Genomic DNA, 23,522 nt, shown 5'->3' with positions numbered 1-23,522 from the left:
CATACCTTGGCAAGGGTCATACATTGTTCACAGACAACTGGTATACAAGCCCTATGCTTGCTGATTTCCTATGTGTGAACAATACTGATATATGTGGAACAGTGAGGAAAAAGTAGAAAGCACATGCCAAGGTTCACTGGAGGAAGTGTAGTGCAAGCATTTCATGCGAATGATATGGCATGCCAAACTGGACATGACATTGCTGTCAACCACCCACACAAACGAGATGGTACAGACAGAGCAAGCTCAACAATCAACAACTTGTAAAGCCAGCTGCTGTCGTCGACTATACAACAATATGCGACTAGTTGACAAGTGTGACATGATGATAGGGTTTGTTGACTGTGTGTGTAGGAGTCGCAAGTGGTATATTTCCCATCATGTGGATATTGCAATGTTCAATGCCTTCAACATGTACGAAATAAAGACAGGGAAGCGACAACGATATGCGAAATTCACCCTCAATGTCGTCAAGCAGATAGTGAAAAAGCATGGTGCCAGACCTATACCTGCCACTCCACAGCAACCTGTCACCCCACAACCAGAGGGGAAAGTGTCCAACCAAATAATCCCTAAATGTCACTGCCTTACACCAATACCATCTACTCCAAAGAAGTACTTTCATAAAAAGTGTGTTGTGTGTGCTTACACTATACAGCGACCCCGAGTGCGAAAAGACACACGATTCATATGTCAGCAATGTGGGGTGGCACTCTGTATGAATCCATGCTTCTTCGAGTATCATCGAGTGATGGACTTCTAGAAACATAAATGGGACCTGTAAATACAGTGGACCCCCACATACCGCACGCATTGCATACCGTACAATCCGCATACCGCTCGCTTTTTTCGCAAAAACTTTGCCTCGCATACTGCCCAAAAACCCGCTCACCGCCCTTCGTCCGAGACGCGTCCAATGCGCGGCCTGAGCCACGCTCACATGTTCCGCCGGTGGCATTGTTTACCAGCCAGCCTCCGCGGTAACATCCAAGCATACAATCGGAACATTTCGTATTATTACAGTGTTTTTGGTGATTTTTTCTGGAAAATAAGTGACCATGGGCCCCAAAAAAACTTCTAGTGCCAACCCTACAGCAATAAGGGTGAGAATTACTATAGAGATGAAGAAAAAGATCATTGATAAGTATGAAAGTGGAGTGCGTGTCTCAGAGCTGGCCAGGATGTATAATAAACCCCAATCAACCATCGCTACTATTGGTGGTACAACTGCTGCTGTACCACCGTCAGCTGCTGCTGCACTGTCAGCTGCTGCTGCTGTTGTACCACCGTCAGCTGCTGCTGCTGCTGCTGTAGCATCGTCTGCTGCTGCTGTAGCATCGTCTGCTGCTGCTGTAGCATCGTCTGTTGCTGCTGTAGTATCGTCTGTTGCTGCTGTAGCATCGTCTGTTGCTGCTGTAGCATCGTCTGATGCTGCTGTAGCATCGTCTGATGCTGCTGTAGCATCGTCTGTTGCTGCTGCACCACCGTCAGCTGCTGCTGCTGCTGTAGCACCGTTGTTGGTGTGGCTTATTGAGAATACCAAGAAACAATTAACCCCAGAGGATTTGCCACCCAGGATAACCCAAAAAAGTCAGTGTCATCGAAGGCTGTCTAACATATTTCCATTAGGGTCCTTAATCTTGTCTCCCAGGATGCAACCCACACCAGTCGACTAACACCCAGGTGAACAGGGAAAAATGCCTGGAACTAGTGCTCATATTGGTGAATTTAAAGCCAGCAAAGGTTGGTTTGAGAGATTTAAGAATCGTAGTGGCATACACAGTGTGATAAGGCCTATTCTGGAAGAAAATGCCAAACAGGACCTACAGTACTCAGGAGGAAAAGGCACTCCCAGGACACAGTGTCTCATCAGTCATTGCTGCATCTTCAATAAAGTTAAGTGTCATTTATTCTTCATTTAGTAGAGTAGTACATGCACAATATATATTGTGCATGTACTACTCTACTATTGTGCATGTATCCTTCTCTTTGTGTGTAGGAAAATGTATATTTCATGTGGTAAAATTTTTTTTTTCATACTTTTGGGTGTCTTGCACGGATTAATTTGATTTCCATTATTTCTTATGGGGAAAATTCATTCGCATACCGAACATTTCGCATAACAATCAGCCCTCTTGCACGGATTAAAGTCGCTATGCGGGGGTCCACTGTACCTTGTACAGTGGTCCCTCAATAATCGTCCGGCCTGAAAGTTGTCCATTTCGGAAATAGTCCCATTATTTCATCTAAACATTGGCTCGCAAATGGTCCGTTAACTCGCTAATCGTCCTGAGTCTGGGAGGCGTACTCACGCTCTGAGCCGCCTGGGCCTGCCTTCCCAGCCAGTGTGCCATTGTTTACCAGTGAGTGACGGTCCCCTCACTTGCTTCTACGAAATATTTCATAATATTCCACTGATTTTAGTGCTTGCAAGTGCTAAATAAGCTACCATGGTTCCAAAGAAAGCTTCTAGTGCCAGCCCTTTGGTAAAGAATGTGAGAAACACACATAATTTATGAAAAAGTTTGTAGAAAAATACAAAGGTGGTGGTGGTAGAGTGGAAGCAGTTGTGATAGTGGTTGATGGTGGTAGAAGGTAGTAGTGATGGTGGTAACAGTTGTAATAGTGGTAGAAGGTCGTAGTGATGGTGGTAGAGGGCATCTTCAGTGATTCAGCAATTCTACCAACTCCTCCAATGTTGTTGGAGTTATATAGGGCTACAGAAAACACTGCCGCCTCAGCTGCTGCTTCACCATCATTATGGACGGCTTACTCTCAGTGGCCCTTATATACCCAACAACAACACAACACCTCTCATGACATACGTAATGACTTATTTTATTCATTCTAGAGTATATTCCATGTTTCTATGTTATTAATATTGTTTATTATGTCATATTAGTTGAATTGTGATAGATAAATAAGCCGTAGAGTTGATATTAGCGTCATATTCTCCAACAATAAACTTACCATCCCTCCCTCACACAAACAAGTCTTCAATAAGAACATAAGAAAGGAGGAACACTGCAGTAGGCCTGCTGGCCCATACTAGGCCGGTCCTTCATAAATCCAACCCACTAACAGATCAAATGCTACCCAAGCAATAAGCTCAGGTGGAAGTCCGACTCAAATCCAACCCCTCTCACTCGTGTATTTATCCAACCTAAATTTGAAACTTCCCAAGCCATAGCTTTTAGAACATAAGAAAGGAGGAACACTGCAATAAGTCTGTTGGCCCATACTAGGCCAGTCCTTCACAAATCCAACCCACTAACAGAACAAATGTTACCCAAGCAATAAACTCAGGTGCAAGTCCGACTCAAATCCAACCCCTCTCACTCATGTATTTATCCAACCTAAATTTGAAACTACCCAATGTTTTAGCTTCGATCACCCTACTAGGCAGACTGTTCCACTCATCAACTACCCCTATTACCAATGTTCATTTATACATTTATACATTTTATTAGTGCTTTACATTTATTTGGCATTTTTTTCTGCATGTAAATCTATATTTATGCTAGGGAAGTGACCCCTGAAGTGACCTAGAGTCCTTATGGAGGGGGATTCCCCTTCCAAACAATAACCTCTCTTCCCTCTCTCCTCCTCCCTGTCTTCCATTCATCAACAACAGCCTTCAGTAAAGGTAACTGTCATGTTGAATGTTCATTCTTCTGTGCATGTAAATCTATCTTTTAGGTAAAAAAAAAAAAAAAAAAAAATCTGTTGTTGATACTTCTGGGTGTCTGGAATGAATTAATTGGATTTCCATTATTTCTTATGGGGGAAAATTGATTCGAAAATCATCTATTTTGATAATAGTCCCACTTCCAGGAATGGATTAAGGACGATAATTGAGGGACCACTGTATATACAGTGGACCCTCGGCTAACGAACGCATCGCGTAACGTTAAATCCACCCAACGAAGCGTTTGGGTGCAAAAATTTTGGCCTGGCTAACGATAAAAACTCGCCCAATGTGATTCGTCCCAAACCATTCTGTCCAGCCTGAGTGCCTCAGCTGCCCTGCAGTCATTGTTTACCAGCCAGGGTGGCCGGTTCAATGCATGCATTCGATACATTTTGTATTATTCAATTGTTTATAGTGCTTGTAGCTGCTAAATAAGCCACCATGGGCCCAAACAAAGCTTCTAGTGCCAACCCTGTGGTAAAAAGGGTGAGAAATACTCTCAAAATACTATCGTACCACGGTATGCTCCTGCTACTGTACCACAGTCAGCTGATGCTGCTGTACAACGGTCAGCTGTTGCTGTACCATGGTCAGCTGCTGCTGCTGCTGCACCACCGCCAGCTGTTGCTGCACCACCGCCAGCTGTTGCTGCACCACCGCCAGCTGTTGCTGCACCACCGCCAGCTGTTGCTGCACCACCGTCAGCTGTACTACTCGAAGATGTGGAGTGTGTTGTTGGTGTGGCTTAACGAGAAGCAATTACCGAGAAACCATTAACCCCAGAGGGTTAGCCACCCAGGATAACCCAAGAAAGTCAGTGAGCCATTGAGGACTGTCTAACTTATTTCCATTGGGGTCCTTAATCTTGTCCCCCAGGACGCGACCCACACCAGTTGACTAACACCCAGGTGAACAGGAAAAAATGCCTGGAACTAGTGCTCATATTGGTGAATTTAAGGCCAGCAAAGGTTGGTTTGAGAGATTTAAGAATCATAGTGGCATACACAGTGTGATAAGGTCTGTTCTGGAAGAAAATGCCAAACAGGACCTACATTACTCAGGAGGAAAAGGCACTTCCAGGACACAAGCCTATGAAAGACAGGCTAACTTTCTTGTTTGTTGTAATGCTAGTAGGAATTGCAAAGTAAAGCCTTTACTCATGTATCACTCTGAAAATCCCAGTGTTTTCCAGAAAAACAGTCTCATCACTCATCAATACTCTTCAATAAAGGTATGTGTCATTATAACATTTATTTATATAGTTATCGTGCATGTCTCATTGTTTTCTTTATAGGGAAATGTATATTTCATGAAAAAAAAAAATTATTTTTTTAATACTTTTGGCTGTCTGGAACGGATTAATTGGATTTCCATTATTTCTTATGGGAAAATTAATTCGGCTAACAATAATTTTGTCTAACAATGAGCTCTCAGGAACGGATTAATATCATTAGCCGAGGGTTCACTGTATATGTAAACAATAGTACAAGATTGAACCAGGTGTACAAATTCATATATCAGTGTGAATGTGTGTGTTTCTGACAGTACGATTACTAATTCAGTACCAAACATTTGTCTCAACAAGAATTGGCTATGAAATCAAAAGATCAGGAACAAAACATTATCATAACATGAAAATAACAGAAAACAGAAAAGAATTGGGAAAAAACAATAAATGTTTATTGTTTCTACAAGCGGCAGTGCTCCATGTTGCCGACACCTCATTATTTAGCACCAACTTTGTGGGCTTGTATCTTGGTAAGTAGTGGCCCTAAAAGTTTTTTATTTATCCTATAACATTTATAAAATTATGCTTCATTTAAAAAAAAAAAATTCAAAATATTTGGAGCACTACACGAGTGAACACAGATCTACATTTGGACAGTTTAACCCCTCGACTGTTGCAACCCCAAATCCTGAGGTGGCTCCTGGTGTCGGAAAAAAAAAATTTCTCACGAAATGATAGATAATCTTTTGCCGATGGTAATGACACCAAAAGAACATACATGTAATTTGATGGAAAACTGACGGAATTACGCTCTCGCGAAGTTAGCGACCTCGGCGATATTTACGAATCAGCGATTTCGCCCACTTTGAGCCCTATTTTTGGCTAACTCCATGGTTCCAGTTGACCACACTGATAGCTATTTCTTTAGAACTCCATATTTTCTATCGATTGAGTACAAGAAACTGCCCATTTACTGATTTCAACTACTCAATCAGAAATTTCCAACCTGGCCAATTTCATGAAAATTAAAAAATATGACAATTTCAAAATAGGGTCCAGAATGAACACTGCAGACATTCCTGGCTCTAAAATAACTCTTTGTTCATCAATCACATCTCCAGGCCCCTCTGATATTACTCTTGGTTTCTATTTTGAATTTTTATTCAAACAAAAAATAGAAGATTTACTGTTATGCAGACTACTGCAACATTGTAATAATTGTATAAATAATGTCATATCATTCATGACTGCATATTAGAATGGCTAGTTGGACATTTATTGGACAATGACATCATTTGTTTACTTTTGAACATCGGCAAATATCAAACATTTCCCCTACTTTGAGCTCCATTTCAAGGTTCTTTTCATAGAAAAACCAATCAAAATCACCTCTATTTCTATATGTTTTCCACTCTATCAAATGAGACCAAGAAAATGAGAATATAACCATAAATACTATATGAAAATAAACCACAAATTCGGCATTTTAATTAAAACAAACGATCAGCTTTTTTTTCTCATTATGCACTGCATGCTGCAGAATTTTTTTTATATGGTGCACTGACCACACAGACCCATTCTCTCACATGTGGGCCTACCAGCTTTCTCCTGCTTGATTTGAAGCTGCTAGAATTTATGAGTATACATACGTCAAACAGAGTGGCTCGTAAGACATATATATATATATACGACCGAAGCAGTTAAAGGGTTAAGTGTTAAACCAAACACATGGTCGCACTTTTTCTTCCTCATGCACAGCATGCTGCAGGATTTTTTTTTTATATGGTGCAGACTTACTGCATAGACCCATTCTCTCATATCTAGGCCCAAATTTACAGCTCACAGCTTATCTGAGTGAGCTAAGCTTATGGTGTTATATTATGGGACTGACACTAGCTTCAAAGCGATGATATAACGGGACTAACACTGACTTCAAAGCCTTAATGTAATGTGACTGACACTGAAAGAGTTAAGGATTGCATTAATGATGCTGAGTGCAGTGGAAAGAAACCTTTGCATCTGGGTAACAGCTCTGCAATGTCTCAGCAGGAGGAGTGAGTGCAATAACAGGCATATGGAGAACCTTAAAACAGTTCTTTCTGGACAGGAATATTCTTACCTCTTTTAAAAGAAGCGTATGAACTATTCATGTAGATGATGTAACATCATTCATGTCAATTTGTTATACTGCATAATAATTAATAAACACAACTTGTCCTTATCTTCTTAGGTACAGCACAGGGATTCCAAGTGGCAAATCAATACCAAATTACCACCTAGAATTTTCCAATGCAATGAAAGAGATAAGACTAATTGGAAGTGGAGGTTGTGGTGGTGATCGATGGGATAGCAAGAACAAGAGAAGTTGGCTGTGGTGGTGGTGGTGATTGTGGAGGTGGGTTGAAGGTGGTGGGAAAATTGGTAATGGAGAGAGGTGGGGAGGCAAAAGTAGTGAGGCAGAGTGAGGATGGTTGGGAAACTGGAAGAGGTGACACAAGTGTAGGGAGAAATTTGTAGTGCTGGAGAAGAAAGGCAGTTTCCAGGGGTGGGATGAGTGGGAATAGGGTATCAACAATATATTTTAATGAAAAGTAGAGTGCTGTACCTCTTAATCCAATTGCTCCTCCACGTCCACCTCTTGAAACTGCACCCCGGAAGGTTGCTCCTCTAAAGTTGGATCCCCGAAGTCCTCTTAGGCCTCCACGTCCTCGTGTGATCAAGGACCCCATTCCAGCTTCATCAGGCACACTTAACCGCCCTTTCACCGCTAGCCGCTGCTTCACTGACAGTGGTCGTGGACCATTAAGACGTTGCTCGACACTTTTCTGAAAATCAGCACCTGTATATTTTGTGTTCTTTGCTAGTGAAGTGCATTGCATTAAAAAAAGTATTAATATACAGCCTCCTCACTTAGCAATGTACTCGTTTACCAATGACTCGGACTTACGACAGGCTCTCTGACCAGTATGCATACCTAAATAATGTATATTAGAGCTGATTTCCTCTATTCTGTTTATTACCATATACAGTACACTACTGTATAAACAATTAAAAATATACTGGAAATGTTATAAATAGTGCAAAGGTGATATTAAAACAATATCAAAGATGGCCGACACAAACGCACTACCATTACAGTATGCTCCTCACTTAGCGACAAATTCATTTACCAATGTGGTCTTAGGAACAGAACTCCATCATTAAGTGAGGAGAGGCTGAATACATAATACTGAAGTTAAATCTTCACCCAGGTCTTTTCCTTCCTTATTCCCACCTGACTATTGATAATATTTCCCATTAAATTTGTAAAATTCATTTATTTTAACTCTAATTTTTGCACTATACCAAACAAGTTTGACAGGGTTTAGGTCTTTGCTGGCCCTAGGCATGTGTAAACGAAGTACAGTTCACATCAAGGTCAGGTTAAAAGATTTTATACAGTAATTCAAAGCAAATTACTAAGTTTGATCTAGCAGTTCTCTCATTTTTAATGTCTGATTTTTATGCCAAAAATGTTTTTGTAACCCCTGGGTACTGTGCCCACTGTGCCCAATAGATAATCTGGCCCTAGTTGCATGTATGGATTTGGAAATGGCATATGATTTGGGTGGAAAGAGAAGTGATATGGCAGGTATTGCAAAGATACTAAACAAGTGGAAGACTGTTAAACACTTTTGAGCTTTTATGAGAAAAATGAAGCTTAGATTTATATGCAGGAGAGAATGGGCATTTTCCAGATGAAATACTAAAATAAATATTTGGGTATTGCGTAGGTATAGGTATAAAAAGTGAATCTAAAATGAGGTGGGAGTTATTGCAGTTACTCTTTGATGACAGTGGTTGTAAAACATCGAGTAGAAAGATTGCAAAAGTTTTTAAAGAGGTTTGTGAGGGTGTAAAAGAAGGGAGTGAAAATGAACACACACACACACACACACACACACACACACACACACACACACACACACACACACACACACACACACACACACACACACACACACAAGAAAAAAAGTTGATCAGAGTAAGAAGTCAAGGCAAAGAAAGACGATGTTAGATTGGAAAGAACATGGAGTGCTATAAGATATACAAGAATAGATGTGTCAGATGTGAAAAAGGCAGTTGAATTTCAGAATCTGTGGAAAGAAAAGTTTATGAATGTAAACAGGGATTCAGTGACTCGAAAGCTGGTCCTACTGCCAGTAAAACACAACGAAGGGAAGTAACCCCGGATAGGGCTTTGATACCTGAAGTCCTTATGGAGGGGGATTCCCCTTCCAAACAATAACCTCTCCTCCCTCTCCCTCCCTCGCTGTCTTCCATATGCCAACAAGAGTCTTCAATAAAGGTAAAAGTGATGTTAAATGCTCATTTATCCATTTCATTAGTGCTTTATATTTATTTATCATTGTTTTCTGTATGTTAATATTTTTTGGTGTCTGGAACAGATTAATTGGATTTACATTAATTCTCATGGGAAATATTACTTCAGTTTTCGTACGAATCGGTTTTCGGCCAACCTTCTGGAACAAATTCAAGACAGAAACCAGGGTTCCACTGCATATTATTCCATGCCTTATGTAGAGCAGCCTCCAACCGCAGGATGGAACTGAAATCTTTGCCCAGTAAACTTCGTTTCACTATTGACCAGAGGTTCTCAATAGGGCTTAGGTCTGGGGAATTGCCTGGCCAGTCATTAAAGAACCTCACTTCACAGTCCTTAAGCCACTGAACTACAGATTCGGCAGGATGACACGGTGCACCATCCTGCATAAAAACTGTATCCCCACACTTGTCCAACACTTCAGGTAAATTGTCATACAATAACTTCAGGTAATTACACTGGTTCATATACTGGTTTTTAGGAGGCACAATGAGTTCACCAACACTCTGAGCACTGAAACACCCCCAAACCATGAGTGAGTCTGGCTGTTTGGTGGTCCCACAGGTGCAGCTGTGGGTCTAGCGGGTCACTACCTCTTGGCCGGTACACATGTTCACCACGGTTACAGGTGACAGTGAAGATTGCTTCATCACTCCAAAGTACTTCAGGCCACTGTTGAAGACTCCATTGAAGATATTTCTATGCATAATCCAGCCTACATGTCTTCTGTGGCTTGGAGAGGATCGGTTTCTTAACCTGGCAGTGACTACTGTAGACCAGTTCTCACACACGTCTGTTAACAGTTCTTACAGACACTTCTGAGAGATGTGGGTTCTTTTCTTTCAATTCTCTAGCAGTTATCTTAGGTGTACTCTCTAACTGCTTCTTTAACACAGTTAAGGTATGAACAGATGTCTTCTTCGAGGGGCCAGGCCGAGGTTTGGCAGATGGTAACTCAACACTGCCACCAGCCCTGAAACACTGCACTCAGTTCCTCACTGAACGCTCTCACACACCAAAATTCTCGTCTATTTCTTTCGTCTGGTGCCCAACTTTGTGAAGCCCTATGATTTAACCTATAGTTTCAGGTGTTAAAGACTTCATTTTACTTATAATCAAACATGTATAGCCCCAAAGCCAAAGGGAACACCGGACAAAAGATGGGGCGGATGAAATACAAAAGTTCAACACTTCCTCTCATCACGGCAGCCACATGAGCACTGAGGAGTCACTGTGGAGTGTGGCAGCAGGCCGTGATATCATTCTAACGGCTGCTACCCGGCATAATGCACAGACAAAAAGAGACCTCCCTGTAAGGGAGGCCTTTGATTTTCATCCTGGCATTATGCCAGTGGGCTCACCCAGCATAATGCCGTGACTGGCTCCGTATGTACTCCAGTGCATCCAGGAACATGTTATAGTGGTCCAGTAGTTGCAACTGTTGGGAATCCAAATGGATGACAATCTTAATCCTAGAACCTTTTCAAAGATATTTTATAATGTGTGATGTTAAGTGCTACTGTCTATAATTCTTTGCTATTGCACTGCTGCCACCTTTGTGGAGTGGGGCTATATATATCTGTTGTTTTTAAGAACTGTGGGATGACCCATGGCCAGGCTCCCTCTCCATATAATACTGGCATTTCTTGCAGTTCTTGATAAACACTGAGCTCCATGAGTCTGGGTCTGGGACAGTGCATGTGCATGGTATCATTGGCTTTTTTAAGTCCAATGTTTATTATTAATATAAATTAAATGCTAAACCCATAAGGGTCACACACAGATGAAGGGGGGAATGCATGAAAGTAGAAATGTGCAAAAGTTAAGAATGAGTAAGAGGCAGGGGTGTGCAGAGTTAGGATAAGGTAGGAGTTGGTGCAAGCAAAACAGAACTCTAAGTTGGTGTAATAATTTGTGATCTGAACTGTCTTCGATACTGTTATATTTCACACCAGATCATCATTTATGAAAATAAGGTTAGAATGATAACAAATTCTCACTACAGGCAGCACACTCCACCAATATTCAATACACTAAACCTACTCACCATACAAAACATCCATACTTATTACTGCACCTATTACATACATAGAACACTTAACTCTGATATTAACCCTCCCCTCAAACATCTCCTTGCCAACCTCAACAGAACACATGACCATAACACAAGGCACAGATCACTCTTTGATGTTCCTCGTGTCCATCTCACACTATGCAAAAACTCAATGCACATAAAAGGCCCTAAAATCTGGAATTCATTACCTGTAAATATAAAAGAAACACAACCTGTTTATAAATTCAAGTCTCTTCTCAAAGATTACTTACTCACCCAAAACCAAATAAATACTGAATAACTGAACATTATAAATTGTATATCTTAAATGTTTCTCACAATTATATCACATAAATGTTAAACCTAAAACCCAATCTAACTTATTATTTTTTAAATACACTACCTAACAGAATCACTACCTAACTGAATGCAACCATATGACCTGTCTTTGTAATACTCACTTGTGCTTTATAGTTATCTGTTTACATTAATGTTTTATCACTGATTTCATCATTGCTTAGTAGCAGCGCTGTATAGTCCTTGTGGCTTAGCGCTTCTTTTTGATTATAATAATAATAATAATCATTGCTTAGTTAATCTTAAGTTAATTTTAAGCCAGCCCGTAATGCTATGCATAGTATAAGTGGCTTTGGCATACTGCTCTTATCTGTATTTTTTTGTACCTCTGTATGTGTGCACAAATTGAAAATAAATAAATAAATAAATAAATAAAGGTAAAGTACATTTTCCAGTCTTGTTGGCTTCACAGAATTATTGAGATGGTTTTTGCCATTAAGAAATTATAAAAGCAAGACAGGCAGACCAGAAGGATTCATAAATCCAGGGTGGATGGACGATTGTGTAGGAGAAATTGAACTGAAAGGAAGATGTGATGGTGGTTTTGAGCAGTAGGGGAGCTGGAATGTGCAAATTTGTTAGGTTAAGTGAGGGGGTAGGTGATATTTGGGATTTGACATGCAGAGTGTGAGCAAGGTTATATCTATGAATGGATTTTGGGAAAAAGGTTGGCTAGCTGTATGTGGGAATATGATTAGGTGGGTCCTTTGCATTGTGATGTCTGTACTTCCTGAGACAGCCAGGTAATAGTGAAGATGAATGCTTTTACACTAGAGCCCCCCCTTGCTTTTATGGGAAAAAAGTGCTAAAAATTTCTTTTAAAATAAAGAATTACATGTACTAGTATTTTGTAATGCATTCATTAGTTTGACTTTTTATTAAATACAGTGGACCCCCAGTTATCGGCCGGTTATGTCATCGGCCAACTCGGTTATTGGCCGGTTTTTCGACGCCCGGTTATCGGCCGTTAATTTGGTTATCAGCCATTTGGGACGCATCATTCCACTGGCTGGGGCCGCCTACACATCAGTTTGGCTTTGTTTCTCGGTGGCTGAGGACGCTTCTGCTCATACATCCAGACGTTTTGCTTGTTTTGCATTGACTTTAGTGGGTTTTTGCAGTGCAACTGTGAAATAAGTAACCATGGCTCTAAAGAAAGTTCCTGTGGTAAAGAAAGTGAGAAACACCATGGAATTTAAGCATGAAGTGATAGAAAATTTTGAGTGGTATGAAGGTGGTGGAACTTGCCAGGATGTACAGCAAGAATAAATCAACAATTACATCCATCCTGGCAAAGAAAGAACAAAACAAAGACGCTAATGTTGCAAAAGGAGTAACTTTTCTAACTAAACAAAGGCAACCAAAAATGGAAGAGATGGAAAAATTATTATTGTGGATTAAGAAAAAAGAATTAGTAGGAGACAATGTTGTGGAGTCTATTACTTATGAGAAGGCAAGGCAGTTGCATGAGGATCTTGCAAAGAAAATGCCTGGAACAAGTGCTGCAGTTTGTGAATTTATGGCCAGCAAAGGATGGTTTAAAAGATTTAAGAAGCGTAGTGGCACACACAGTGTTGTAAGGCAAGCTTTTGTAGAGAAACACCACCCTGACAAAGCTGAAACAAGCCATATCTGCAACATGTTTAGTGACAAAACCCTGTCCCACTTCAGGGAAATCTTAAAGATGCCAGAAACAGAGCACTCTGGGCAGTTATTTTGTGAGACAGGGGTCCACTGACTCTCAAGCTGGTCCTAGTGGCATTAAAAGACAAAGAAGGGAAGTTACCCCAGAGAAGGCTTTGCTACCTTAAGTCTTTATGCAGGGGGATTCCCCTTCCAAACACTAACTCCTCCCTCTTTCCTCTTCCCTATCTTCCAGAAGTCAGCATTAGCCTTCAATGAAGGTATGTAATACTTACATAATTGTTAAAAAAAATATTTTTTTTTGTGTGAATATTTTTGTCTGGAGTGGATTAATTGTATTTCAATTAATTCTTATAGGAAATGTTAATTCGGTTTTCAGCCATTTCGGTTATCGGCCGACCTTCTGGAACGGATTACGGCCAATAACCGGGGGTCCACTGTATGATCATATATAGTACTCTTACCACAAACTCTTACCTTCTTTAGCTTCAAAGCTGCTACAACTGCAGGTCGACGCTCCATTTGTGCTGCTAACCGTTGATTGCGTCGTGATGCTTGAGTCTGTTGCCGTCTGTCCTCTAAACCCAAGGCTGCTTGACCTTGACCCGTTGGCTTCTCCTGACGCAGCACCGTGAATCTGCAGTAGGACCAGTCTGGTGGTCACATTCAGGTCATAAGACCACCCACAGCTGAGCATATCTTCTTGCTGACTTGCTCTTGGGTTTTCTTCTCAGCCCTTTACTAGGGACAGTGCCATTGTCCCCCCCAACATGCACTGCTTGGGACTATGTATCAACTCCCTCTCTGAGAGCCCCATATAAAACAAACCCAGCCACAGATGCCACATTACCCATACATAAACTGTGTGTACAAAATACCCAGGTACTGGAGTGATTTTTTACTCTGTTTAATTAGTTACAAATTGGACATCTAATTGCCTCTTTTGGTGACAATACAACCACTTTCCATTAATAGGAGCCCTTTCCATGCTGAATGCTAATGAAGGCCTCTCCTTGATGTTATATCTTAATATGGTATGGTGCCACTTCTCTTTCCACAAGCCTTCAGTGTACAGGCACTATATATATAGTATTTATATATCAGCAATCTTGGTACCTGAAGGTGCCATAATAATACTGCCATGTGATGAGCGTGCAGAATGGGATGAAAGTTTGATCCTGAAAAGCAATCAATCTAATGCATACAATTAAGTTTCCCATATACAAATCATTCCAAACAAGACAGATATACTGTATTTCAAAATCCATAAAAAAAAAAAAAATTAAATTGTAAAAAATAACCACTAAACATAATTCTAATGTATCTATCTGAATGCTGCCATTATTTATCAATGTGCAAGTTCTACTCTAACATTAAAAACACACATGAATGAACTGCCACAGCAAGTTTCCCAGTTTCTCACACATACCTCCCAACATTATTACTGCATTTATGGAAATGCACTAAACTCAAAGGCATCATAGAGTGCATGGGGAATCTGAAGAAAGCAGGTTTGATTTGAGGAAAGAGAAGGTAGCTCCAGTTCCTTGGAACAAGAGCCTTTAACCTGTAAATGGTCCAAACGTATATATACGTTCACTACCCCAGTGCCCCTAATATTTTGAAAAAATAAAGAAGTGTTGCAGATATACCATTTTTTCTCATTTTTATATTATTTTATATAATTTTTATGTTCTGATAATTACAACTTATTGTAGTTCTTGTCATTTCATAACCAATCTTTGTTCTCACACTAATATGAGGTATTGAAATTGTTCTCAAATTGTCACAAACACATTGACAGGTGGACATTTACACTTGCTTTGGTCATTTACTATTGTCTAGGAATATATACAAAGTATTTATAGGTCCCAGCAATGTTTTGGATACACGGGAGTACAGAAGAAGAAGAAGGAAGAAATTCCCTTGAAGCAATTTGTAAGACGAATGTTCAGTGACAAGCATCCGGGAGGGCAGTGATACGATCAGATATGAGACATTTGATGGGCTCCAGTGAGGGTGCAGAGATAAGAGGAGATAAGCTATGACATTTGATGGGTGCCAGTGAAGATGCAGAGATAAGGGATGACATTTGATGAGCTTGTATCTCTGATTATCTGTCTCTCTGTCTTATTTCTCTGTCTGCTTGTCATTTCCATCTCTCTGCTTGTCTCTCTGTCTGTCTCAGAGAGCTGCTGTGAACCAACAGGTATTCTTAAACATCTACAAGCACAGTATAGCACTTCAGATTTTTTAGATTATCCTAGGTAATTTACACTATGTATAATTGTATTTGTGTGTACCTGTGAGACAGACAGATATAGACAGACAGAAATAGACAGAGACCCTAAACTTGGGGTTAACATAATTTTCCTCTTAAAAGGGGAGTGTTAATATGACATTACATCAGTGAATCCTTGGTGTTTGCCCCACTGTTTGCTCCAGCTGGTGCTTAATATAACTGGCACCCCCACAAGGTACTAAGTAGTCCCAGATTTTTTTTAATATGGTGCACACCGAGTGTTAAGACCCATTCTATGCTGACCAGGCATCTCAGGCCAATTGTGCCAAATTTGGAGGCAGGAAAAATAAAACATATATTTACGTTTGGGGGACTAGCGGTAAGAACGTATATATACGTTTGAACCATTTATGGGTTAACCAGCACAAGGAACTTTCCTTGAGAAAGGAAATCCAAAAACAAGGGTAATAACCATGTACCAACGAGACAACCAAATTCACGTGGAGACAAAACAGTAATTGAAACGGAGTTTTACTGACCTCACACTGAGATCCTCTTCATGAAGCTAAGGTGTGAGACAAGTAGCACGCACGCACACACGCACGCGCACACACACGCACGCACGCGCACACGCGCACACACACACATTTTTTTTTCAACAAGTCGGCCGTCTCCCACCAAGGCAGGGGAACCCAAAAAAGAAAAAATGTTTTCATCATTCAACTCACACAATCACAGTTTATGCAGAGGTGCTCAGAATACAACAGTTTAGAAGCATATACGTATAAAGATACACAACATATCCCTCCAAACTGCCAATATCCCAAACCCCTCCTTTAAAGTGCAGGCACTGTACTTCCCATTTCCAGGACTCAAGTCCAGCTATATAAAAATAACTGGTGTCCCTGAATCCCTCCACTAAATAGTACCCTGCTCACACTCCAACAGCTCGTCAGGTCCCAAATACCATTCGTCTCCATTCACTCCTATTTAACACGCTCACGTATGCTTGCTGGAAGTCCAAGCCCTTCCCCCACAAAACCTCCTTTATCCCCTCCCTCCAATTTTTTCGAGGACGACCCCTACCCCGCCTTCCTTCCCCTACAGATTTATACACTCTCCATGTCATTCGACTTTGATCCATTCTCTCTAAATGACCAAACCACCTCAACAACCCCTCTTCAGCCCTCTGACTAATACTTTTATTAACTCCACACCTACTCCTAATTTCCACACTCTGAATTTTCTGCATAATATTTACACCACACATTGCCCTTAGGCAGGACATCTCCACTGCCTCCAACCGAATCCTCGCTGCAGCATTTACAACCCAAGCTTCACACCCATATGAGTACCATTATACTTTCATATATTCCCTTCTTTGTCTCCATAGAAAACATTTTTTGCCTCCACATATACCTCAATGCACCACTCACCTTTTTTCCTTCATCAATTCTATGATTAACCTCATCCTTCATAAATCCATCCATTGACACATCAACTCCCAAATATCTGAAAACATTCACTTCTTCCATACTCCTCCCCAATTTGATATCCAATTTTTCTTTATCTAAATCATTTGATACTCTCATCACCTTACTCTTATCAATGTTCACTTTCAACTTTCTACCTTTACACACACTCCCAAATTCGTCCACTAACCTTTGCAATTTTTCTTTAGAATCTCCCATAAGCACAGTATCATCAGCAAAAAGTAACTATCACTTTCCATTTTGAATTTGATTCCCCATAATTTAATCCCACCCCTCTCCCGAACACCCTAGCATTTACTTCTTTTACAACCCCATCTATAAATATATTAAACAACCACGGTGGCATTACACATCCCTGTCTAAGACCTACTTTTACTGGGAAATAGTCTTCCTCTCTTCTACACACCCTAACCTGAGCCTCACTATCCTCATAAAAACTCTTTACAGCATTTAGTAACTTACCACCTATTCCATATACATGTACTTGCAACATCTGCCACATTGCTCCCCTATCCACTCTATCATATGCCTTTTCTAAATCCATAAATGCAATAAAAACTTCCCTACCTTTATCTAAATACTGCTCACATATATGCTTCAATGTAAACACTTGATCTACACATCCCCTACCCACTCTAAAACCTCCTTGCTCATCCGCAATTCTACATTTTGTCTTACCTTTTAACCCTTAAATGGTCCAAACGTATATATACGTTCACTCGCGTAGCGCCCCAAATTTTTTGAGGAAAAAAGAAATCTTTTCTTTTAAAAGGAAAAAAGAGCATATGGTACCCAGGCATCCCCCTATTATTTTAATATGGAACACAGTGAGTGCACACACCCATTCTCTCATGTCGAGGTGACTCAGGCTTTTGTGGCAATGTTGAATGAATGACAAAGAAAACGTATATATACATTTGGGGTGCTACGCACATGAACGTATATATACGTTTGGACCGTTTAAAGGTTAATTCCTTCAATAATAACCCTAATGTACACTTTTCCTGGTATACTCAGTAAACTTATTCCTCTATAATTTTTACAATCTCTCTTGTCCCCCTTTCCTTTATATAAAGGGACTATACACGCTCTCTGCCAATCCCTAGGTACCTTCCCCTCTTTCATACATTTATTAGACAAAAATATCAACCATTCCAACACTATGTCCCCCCCTGGTTTTAACATTTCTGTCATGACCCCGTCAGTTCCAGCTCCTTTACCCCCTTTCGTTCTACGTAATGCCTCACGCACCTCCCCCACACTCGCATCCTGCTCTTCTTCACTCCTAAAAGATGGTATACCTCCATGTCCAGTGCATGAAATTACCGCCTCCCTTTCTTCGTCGACATTTAAAAGTTCCTCAAAATATTCTCGCCCTCAACCCAAAACCTCCATCTCTCCATCTACTAACTCCCCTACTCTGTTTTTAACTGACAAATTCATTTGTTCCCTCGGCTTTCTTAACTTATTGAACTCGCTCCAAAATTTTTTCTTATTTTCATTAAAATTTCTTGACAGTACCTCTCCCACTCTATCATCCACTCTCCTTTTGCACTCTCTCACCACTCTTTTCACCTTTCTTTTACTCTCCATATACTCTTCTCTTCTTATAACACTTCTGCTTTGTAAATACCTCTCATAAGCTACCTTTTTCTCTTTTATCACACCCTTTACTTCATCATTCCACCAATCACTCCTCTTTCCTCCTGCACCCACCCTCCTATAACCACAAACTTCTGCCCCATATTCTAATACTGCATTTTTAAAACTATTCCAACCCTCTTCAACCCCCCCTACTACTCATACCTGCACCAGCCCACCTTTCTGCCAATAGCTGCTTATATTTCACCCAAACTTCCTCCTCCCTTAGTTTATACACTTTCACCTCCCTCTTACTTCTTGTTGCTATTTTCCTCTTACCCCATCTACCTCTTACTCTAACTGTAGCTACAACTAGATAATGATCCGATATATCAGCTGCCCTCTATAAACGTGTACATCCTGGAGCCTACCCATCAACCTTTTATCCACCAATACATAATATAACAAACGACTTTCATTACGTGCTACATCATACCTTGTATATTTTTTTATCCTCTTTTTCAAAAAATATGTATCGCTTATTACCAAACCTCTTTCTACACATAGCTCAATTAAAGGCTCCCCATTTTCATTTACCCCTGGCACCCCAAATTTACCTACTACTCCCTCCACAACATTTTTTACCCACTTTAGCATTAAAATCCCCAACCACAAGTACTCTCACACTTGGTTCAAAACTCCCCACGCATTCACTCAACATTTCCCAAAATCTCTCTCTCTCCTCTATACTTCTCTCTTTCACCCACCCCCTTCAGCTTTGTTTCACTTAAAGCCAGGACATCCAGCTTCTTCTCATTCCTAACATCCACAATCATCTCTTTCTTATCATTCGCACAACATCCACTCACATTCAGACTTCCCACTTAGACAATTTTTTTCTTATTCTTTTTAGTAATTATTACAGGAAAAGGGGTTACTAGCCCATTGTTCCCGGCATTTTAGTTGACTTTTACAACACGCATGGTTTACGGAGTAAAGATTCTTATTCCACTTCCCCATGGATATAAAAGGGAAAGTAATTAGAACAAGAACTAAGATAAAATCCAAGAAAACTCAGAGGAGTGTGTATAAATAAACGTGTAGTGTGACCTAAGTGTAAGTAGAAGTAGCAAGACGTACCTGTAATCTTGCACATTTATGTGACAGACAAAAGACACCAGCAATCCTACCATCATGTAAAAGAATTACAGGCTTTCGTTTTACACTCACTTGGCAGAACGGTAGTACCTCCCTGGGTGGTTGCTGTCTACCAACCTACTACAAATATATATATATATATATACATGTAGTATATACACCTACCATCCGACTTGCGACCGAGTTCGGTTCCGAGAAACCGGTCGTAAGTCGAACTTTACTACTGAATATCAAAACATGTTTGTAATGACTATTTTATTGTTTTATTTTGGTATTTCATGTTTTACTTTACTCTTTATGTTGTTAGTACTGTATTTTATACTGTAAGGTTTAGGATAAACACTGTGTACAAAACAAATAGTTGTTTATTTCCCAGAAATTTGGCATAAAAAACACGGTCGTAAACCGAGTGGTCGTAAGTCGGATGGTAGGTGTATATACAACAAATTTGGTGGAGGGACAAAGGAAGGTGCAGTACCGAGTGCATTCAGAGCAAGGATAGCCAAAGCAACAAACTTTGCTTGGGTGATGCTTTAGTTTCGTCACAATGCAATTATAACAGACTGAAGGATCGTTTTAACCGTGTCAGGGTTTTCAATGTACTAGTACAGCTTACGCACCAGGGTTATTGACATATTAGAACGCCTAAATTCTAGCACCTTCAAATCTAGTGAGAGAAAGCTGGTAGGTCTACGTATGAAAGAATGGGTCTATGTGGTCAGTGTGCGCAGTATAAAAAAAATCCTGCAGCACACAGTGCGCAATGAGAAAAAAAAACTTTGACCGTGTTTTTGGATTAAAACAGCGACTTTGCACTGTATTTTCGTATGGTATTTATTGTTGTATTCTAGTTTTCCTGGTCTCATTTTATAGAATGGAAGACATATTATAGAAACTGAAATGATTTTGATTGGTTTCACAATGAAAAGTACCTTGAAACTGAGCTCAAAATAGCAGAAATGTTCGAATTTTACCAAAGTTCAAAAGTAAACAAATCATGCCGAGCGTGCAATACACATCAACTGGGGAGTCTAATATTCTTTCACAAGTACGCTGATATTATTTATACCTTTTCTACACTAATGCAGTAGTCTGCATAACAGTAAATCTTCTATTTTTTGTAAGAATAAAAATTCAAAGTGGAAAGCAAAAGAAATATAAGAGGAGCCTGGGGATATGACTAATGAACAGAGAACTTGTTATTTTAGTGCCAGGAATGTCTGTCTTGTTTATTATGGAGCCTATTTGGAAATTGGCATCTTCTGAAATTTGTGTGAAATTGACAAAATTGCCAATTTCTAACCACATTATTGGATAGTTTAAATTGGTAAATGGGTGGTTTCTTGTACTCATTCGATAGAAAATTGGAGTTCTAGCGAAATAGATATGATTTTTGTCGAATAGTACACAGGAATTGGCCGAAAATAGGGCTCAAAGTTGGCGAAATCGCCGATGTTTACGCATCGGCGAGACCACTAACTTCGCGAGCATAATTCTGAAAGTTTTCCATCAAATTTCATACTTTTGGTGTCATTATGATTGGGAAAAGATTCTCTATCATTTCATATGAAAAAATAATTTTTTTTTTCTGAAAAATTTTCGACCCTGAGAACAAGTTTAGGAGAGGGCCTCTCGACCCTCAATGGGTTAATACAAGTACAGTGGACCCCCGGTTAACGAACTTTTTTCATTCCAGTAGTATGTTCAGGTGCCAGTACTGACCGAATTTTTTCCCATAAGGAATATTGTGAAGTAGATTAGTCCATTTCAGACCCCCAAACATACACGTACAAACGCACTTACATAAATACACTTACATAATTGGTCGCATTCGGAGGTAATCGTTATGCGGGGGTCCACTGTATTGTGGAAGCACTTCCAAGTTAATATTATGGTTATGATATTGAACGTGCCAGAAAAATGCTAAGACTCTTGTGCATATCTAAAAGATTTTTTGTGTTCAGGTGCTCTAGATATAATTTCTACCATGCTGTCTTATGATTGGTTGCAATCCCTGTAATTGTACCTTATTACCCAAAACAAACTAGGCAACTGTCTTATTAGTGAATTACTAAAAACAATTAACTCTAGATGTATCCTGTGTACAGTACATAAAATTCCTTGTAATGACTCCAACTTATTACAAATACAAGACAAAAATGTCAGAAATTGAATAACTTGAGTATATGATTGAACACAAATCCAAGCTGAGTGGCTTATTTACATTAGGGTCCTTCAGTCTTCCCTTAGAATGTGACAATACTTGATTAGATCCTTAAGTCATCCCAAGGATGTAACTTAACACTCCTAGCACCAAATACAGGGTACCGTACATAACCTATATTTACAGCCAGGAGTGTTAAATTATTCAGGTAACACTCCTAGTAGCAAATATAGGTTACCCAGGTAACCTATATTTGCTGTTGGTGATTATTACTGCAATGCATTCGATAGTAGTAGGTTGGTAGACAGCAACCACCCAGGGAGGTACTACCATCCTGCCAATTGAGTGTAAAACGAGAGCCTGTAATTGTTTCACATGATGGGAGGATTGCTGGTGTCTTTTGTCTGTCTCATAAATATGCAAGATTACAGGTACATCTTGCTACTTCTACTTACGCTTAAGTCACACTACACATACATGTACACGTTTATTTATACACACTCATCTGAGTCTTCTTCGATTTTATCTTAATAGTTCTTGGTCTTATTACTTTTCCTTTTGTATCCATGGGGAAGTGGAATAAGAATCTTTCCTCTTTAAGCCATGCGTGTTGTAAAAGTCAACTAAAATGCCGGGAACAATGGGCTAGTAACCCCTTTTCCTGTAAAGATTACTAAAAAGAAGAAGAAAATTGTCAAAGTGGGATGTCTGAATGTGCATGGATGTTGTGCGAATGATAAGAAAGAAATGATTGTCCATGCTAAGAATAAGAAAAAGCTGGATGTCCTGGCTTTAAGTGAAACAAAGCTGAAGGGGGTGGGAGAGTTTCAGTGGAGAGAAGTAAATGGGATCAGGTCAGGGGTTTCAAATAGAGTTAGAGCTAAAGGAGCAGCAATAATGTTGAAGGATAAGCCATGGCAGAAAAGGAGGGAGTATAAATGTATCAATTCAAGGATTATGTGGAGTAAAATAAAGGTTGGATGTGAAAAGTGGGTTATAGTAAGCGTATATGCAAATGGAGAAGAGAGAAGTGGAGAGAGAGAGAGAGAGAGAGAGAGAGAGAGAGAGAGAGAGAGAGAGAGAGAGAGAGAGAGAGAGAGAGAGAGAGAGAGAGAGAGAGAAAGAGAGAGAGAGAGAGAGAGAGAGAGAGAGAGAGAGAGAGAGAGAGAGAGAGAGAGAGAGAGAGAGAGAGAGAGAGAGAGAGAGAGAGAGAGAGAGAGAGAGAGAGAGAGAGAGAGAGAGAGAGAGAGAGAGAGAGAGAGAGAGAGAGAAGAGAAGAGAGAAGACAGAGAGAGAGAGAGAGAGAGAGAGAGAGAGAGAGAGAGAGAGAGAGAGAGAGAGAGAGAGAGAGTGAGAGAGTGAGAGTGAGAGAGAGAGAGAGAGAGAGAGAGAGAGAGAGAGAGAGAGAGAGAGAGAGAGAGAGAGAGAGAGAGAGAGAGAGAGAGAGAGAGAAGAGAGAGAGAAGAGAGAGAGAAGAGAGAAGAGAGAGAAGAGAGAGAGAAGAAGAAGAGAGAAGAAGGAGAGAGA

General features: G+C 40.1%; 1 protein-coding gene across 1 annotated transcript in view; it reads right to left on the bottom strand.

Annotated features, from left to right (window-relative positions):
• The window catches only part of LOC128697432 (chromatin target of PRMT1 protein), a 98,691-nt gene that overhangs the window by 36,267 nt on the left and 38,902 nt on the right, over positions 1-23,522 (bottom strand). Inside the window, exons 3-4 of the mRNA XM_053789094.2 lie at positions 13,835-13,994; positions 7,525-7,744 (exon numbers count right to left, since the gene is read on the bottom strand). Coding sequence (XP_053645069.1) covers positions 7,525-7,744; positions 13,835-13,994 — 380 coding nt within the window. The remainder of the gene's footprint in view (positions 1-7,524; positions 7,745-13,834; positions 13,995-23,522) is intronic.

The sequence above is a fragment of the Cherax quadricarinatus genome, chromosome 31 (genome assembly GCF_038502225.1).
Source record: "Cherax quadricarinatus isolate ZL_2023a chromosome 31, ASM3850222v1, whole genome shotgun sequence".
Taxonomy (NCBI): Eukaryota; Metazoa; Arthropoda; class Malacostraca; order Decapoda; family Parastacidae; genus Cherax; species Cherax quadricarinatus.
The sequence above is the reverse complement of the archived record's forward strand: the minus strand, read 5'-3'. Positions and strand labels throughout refer to the sequence as shown.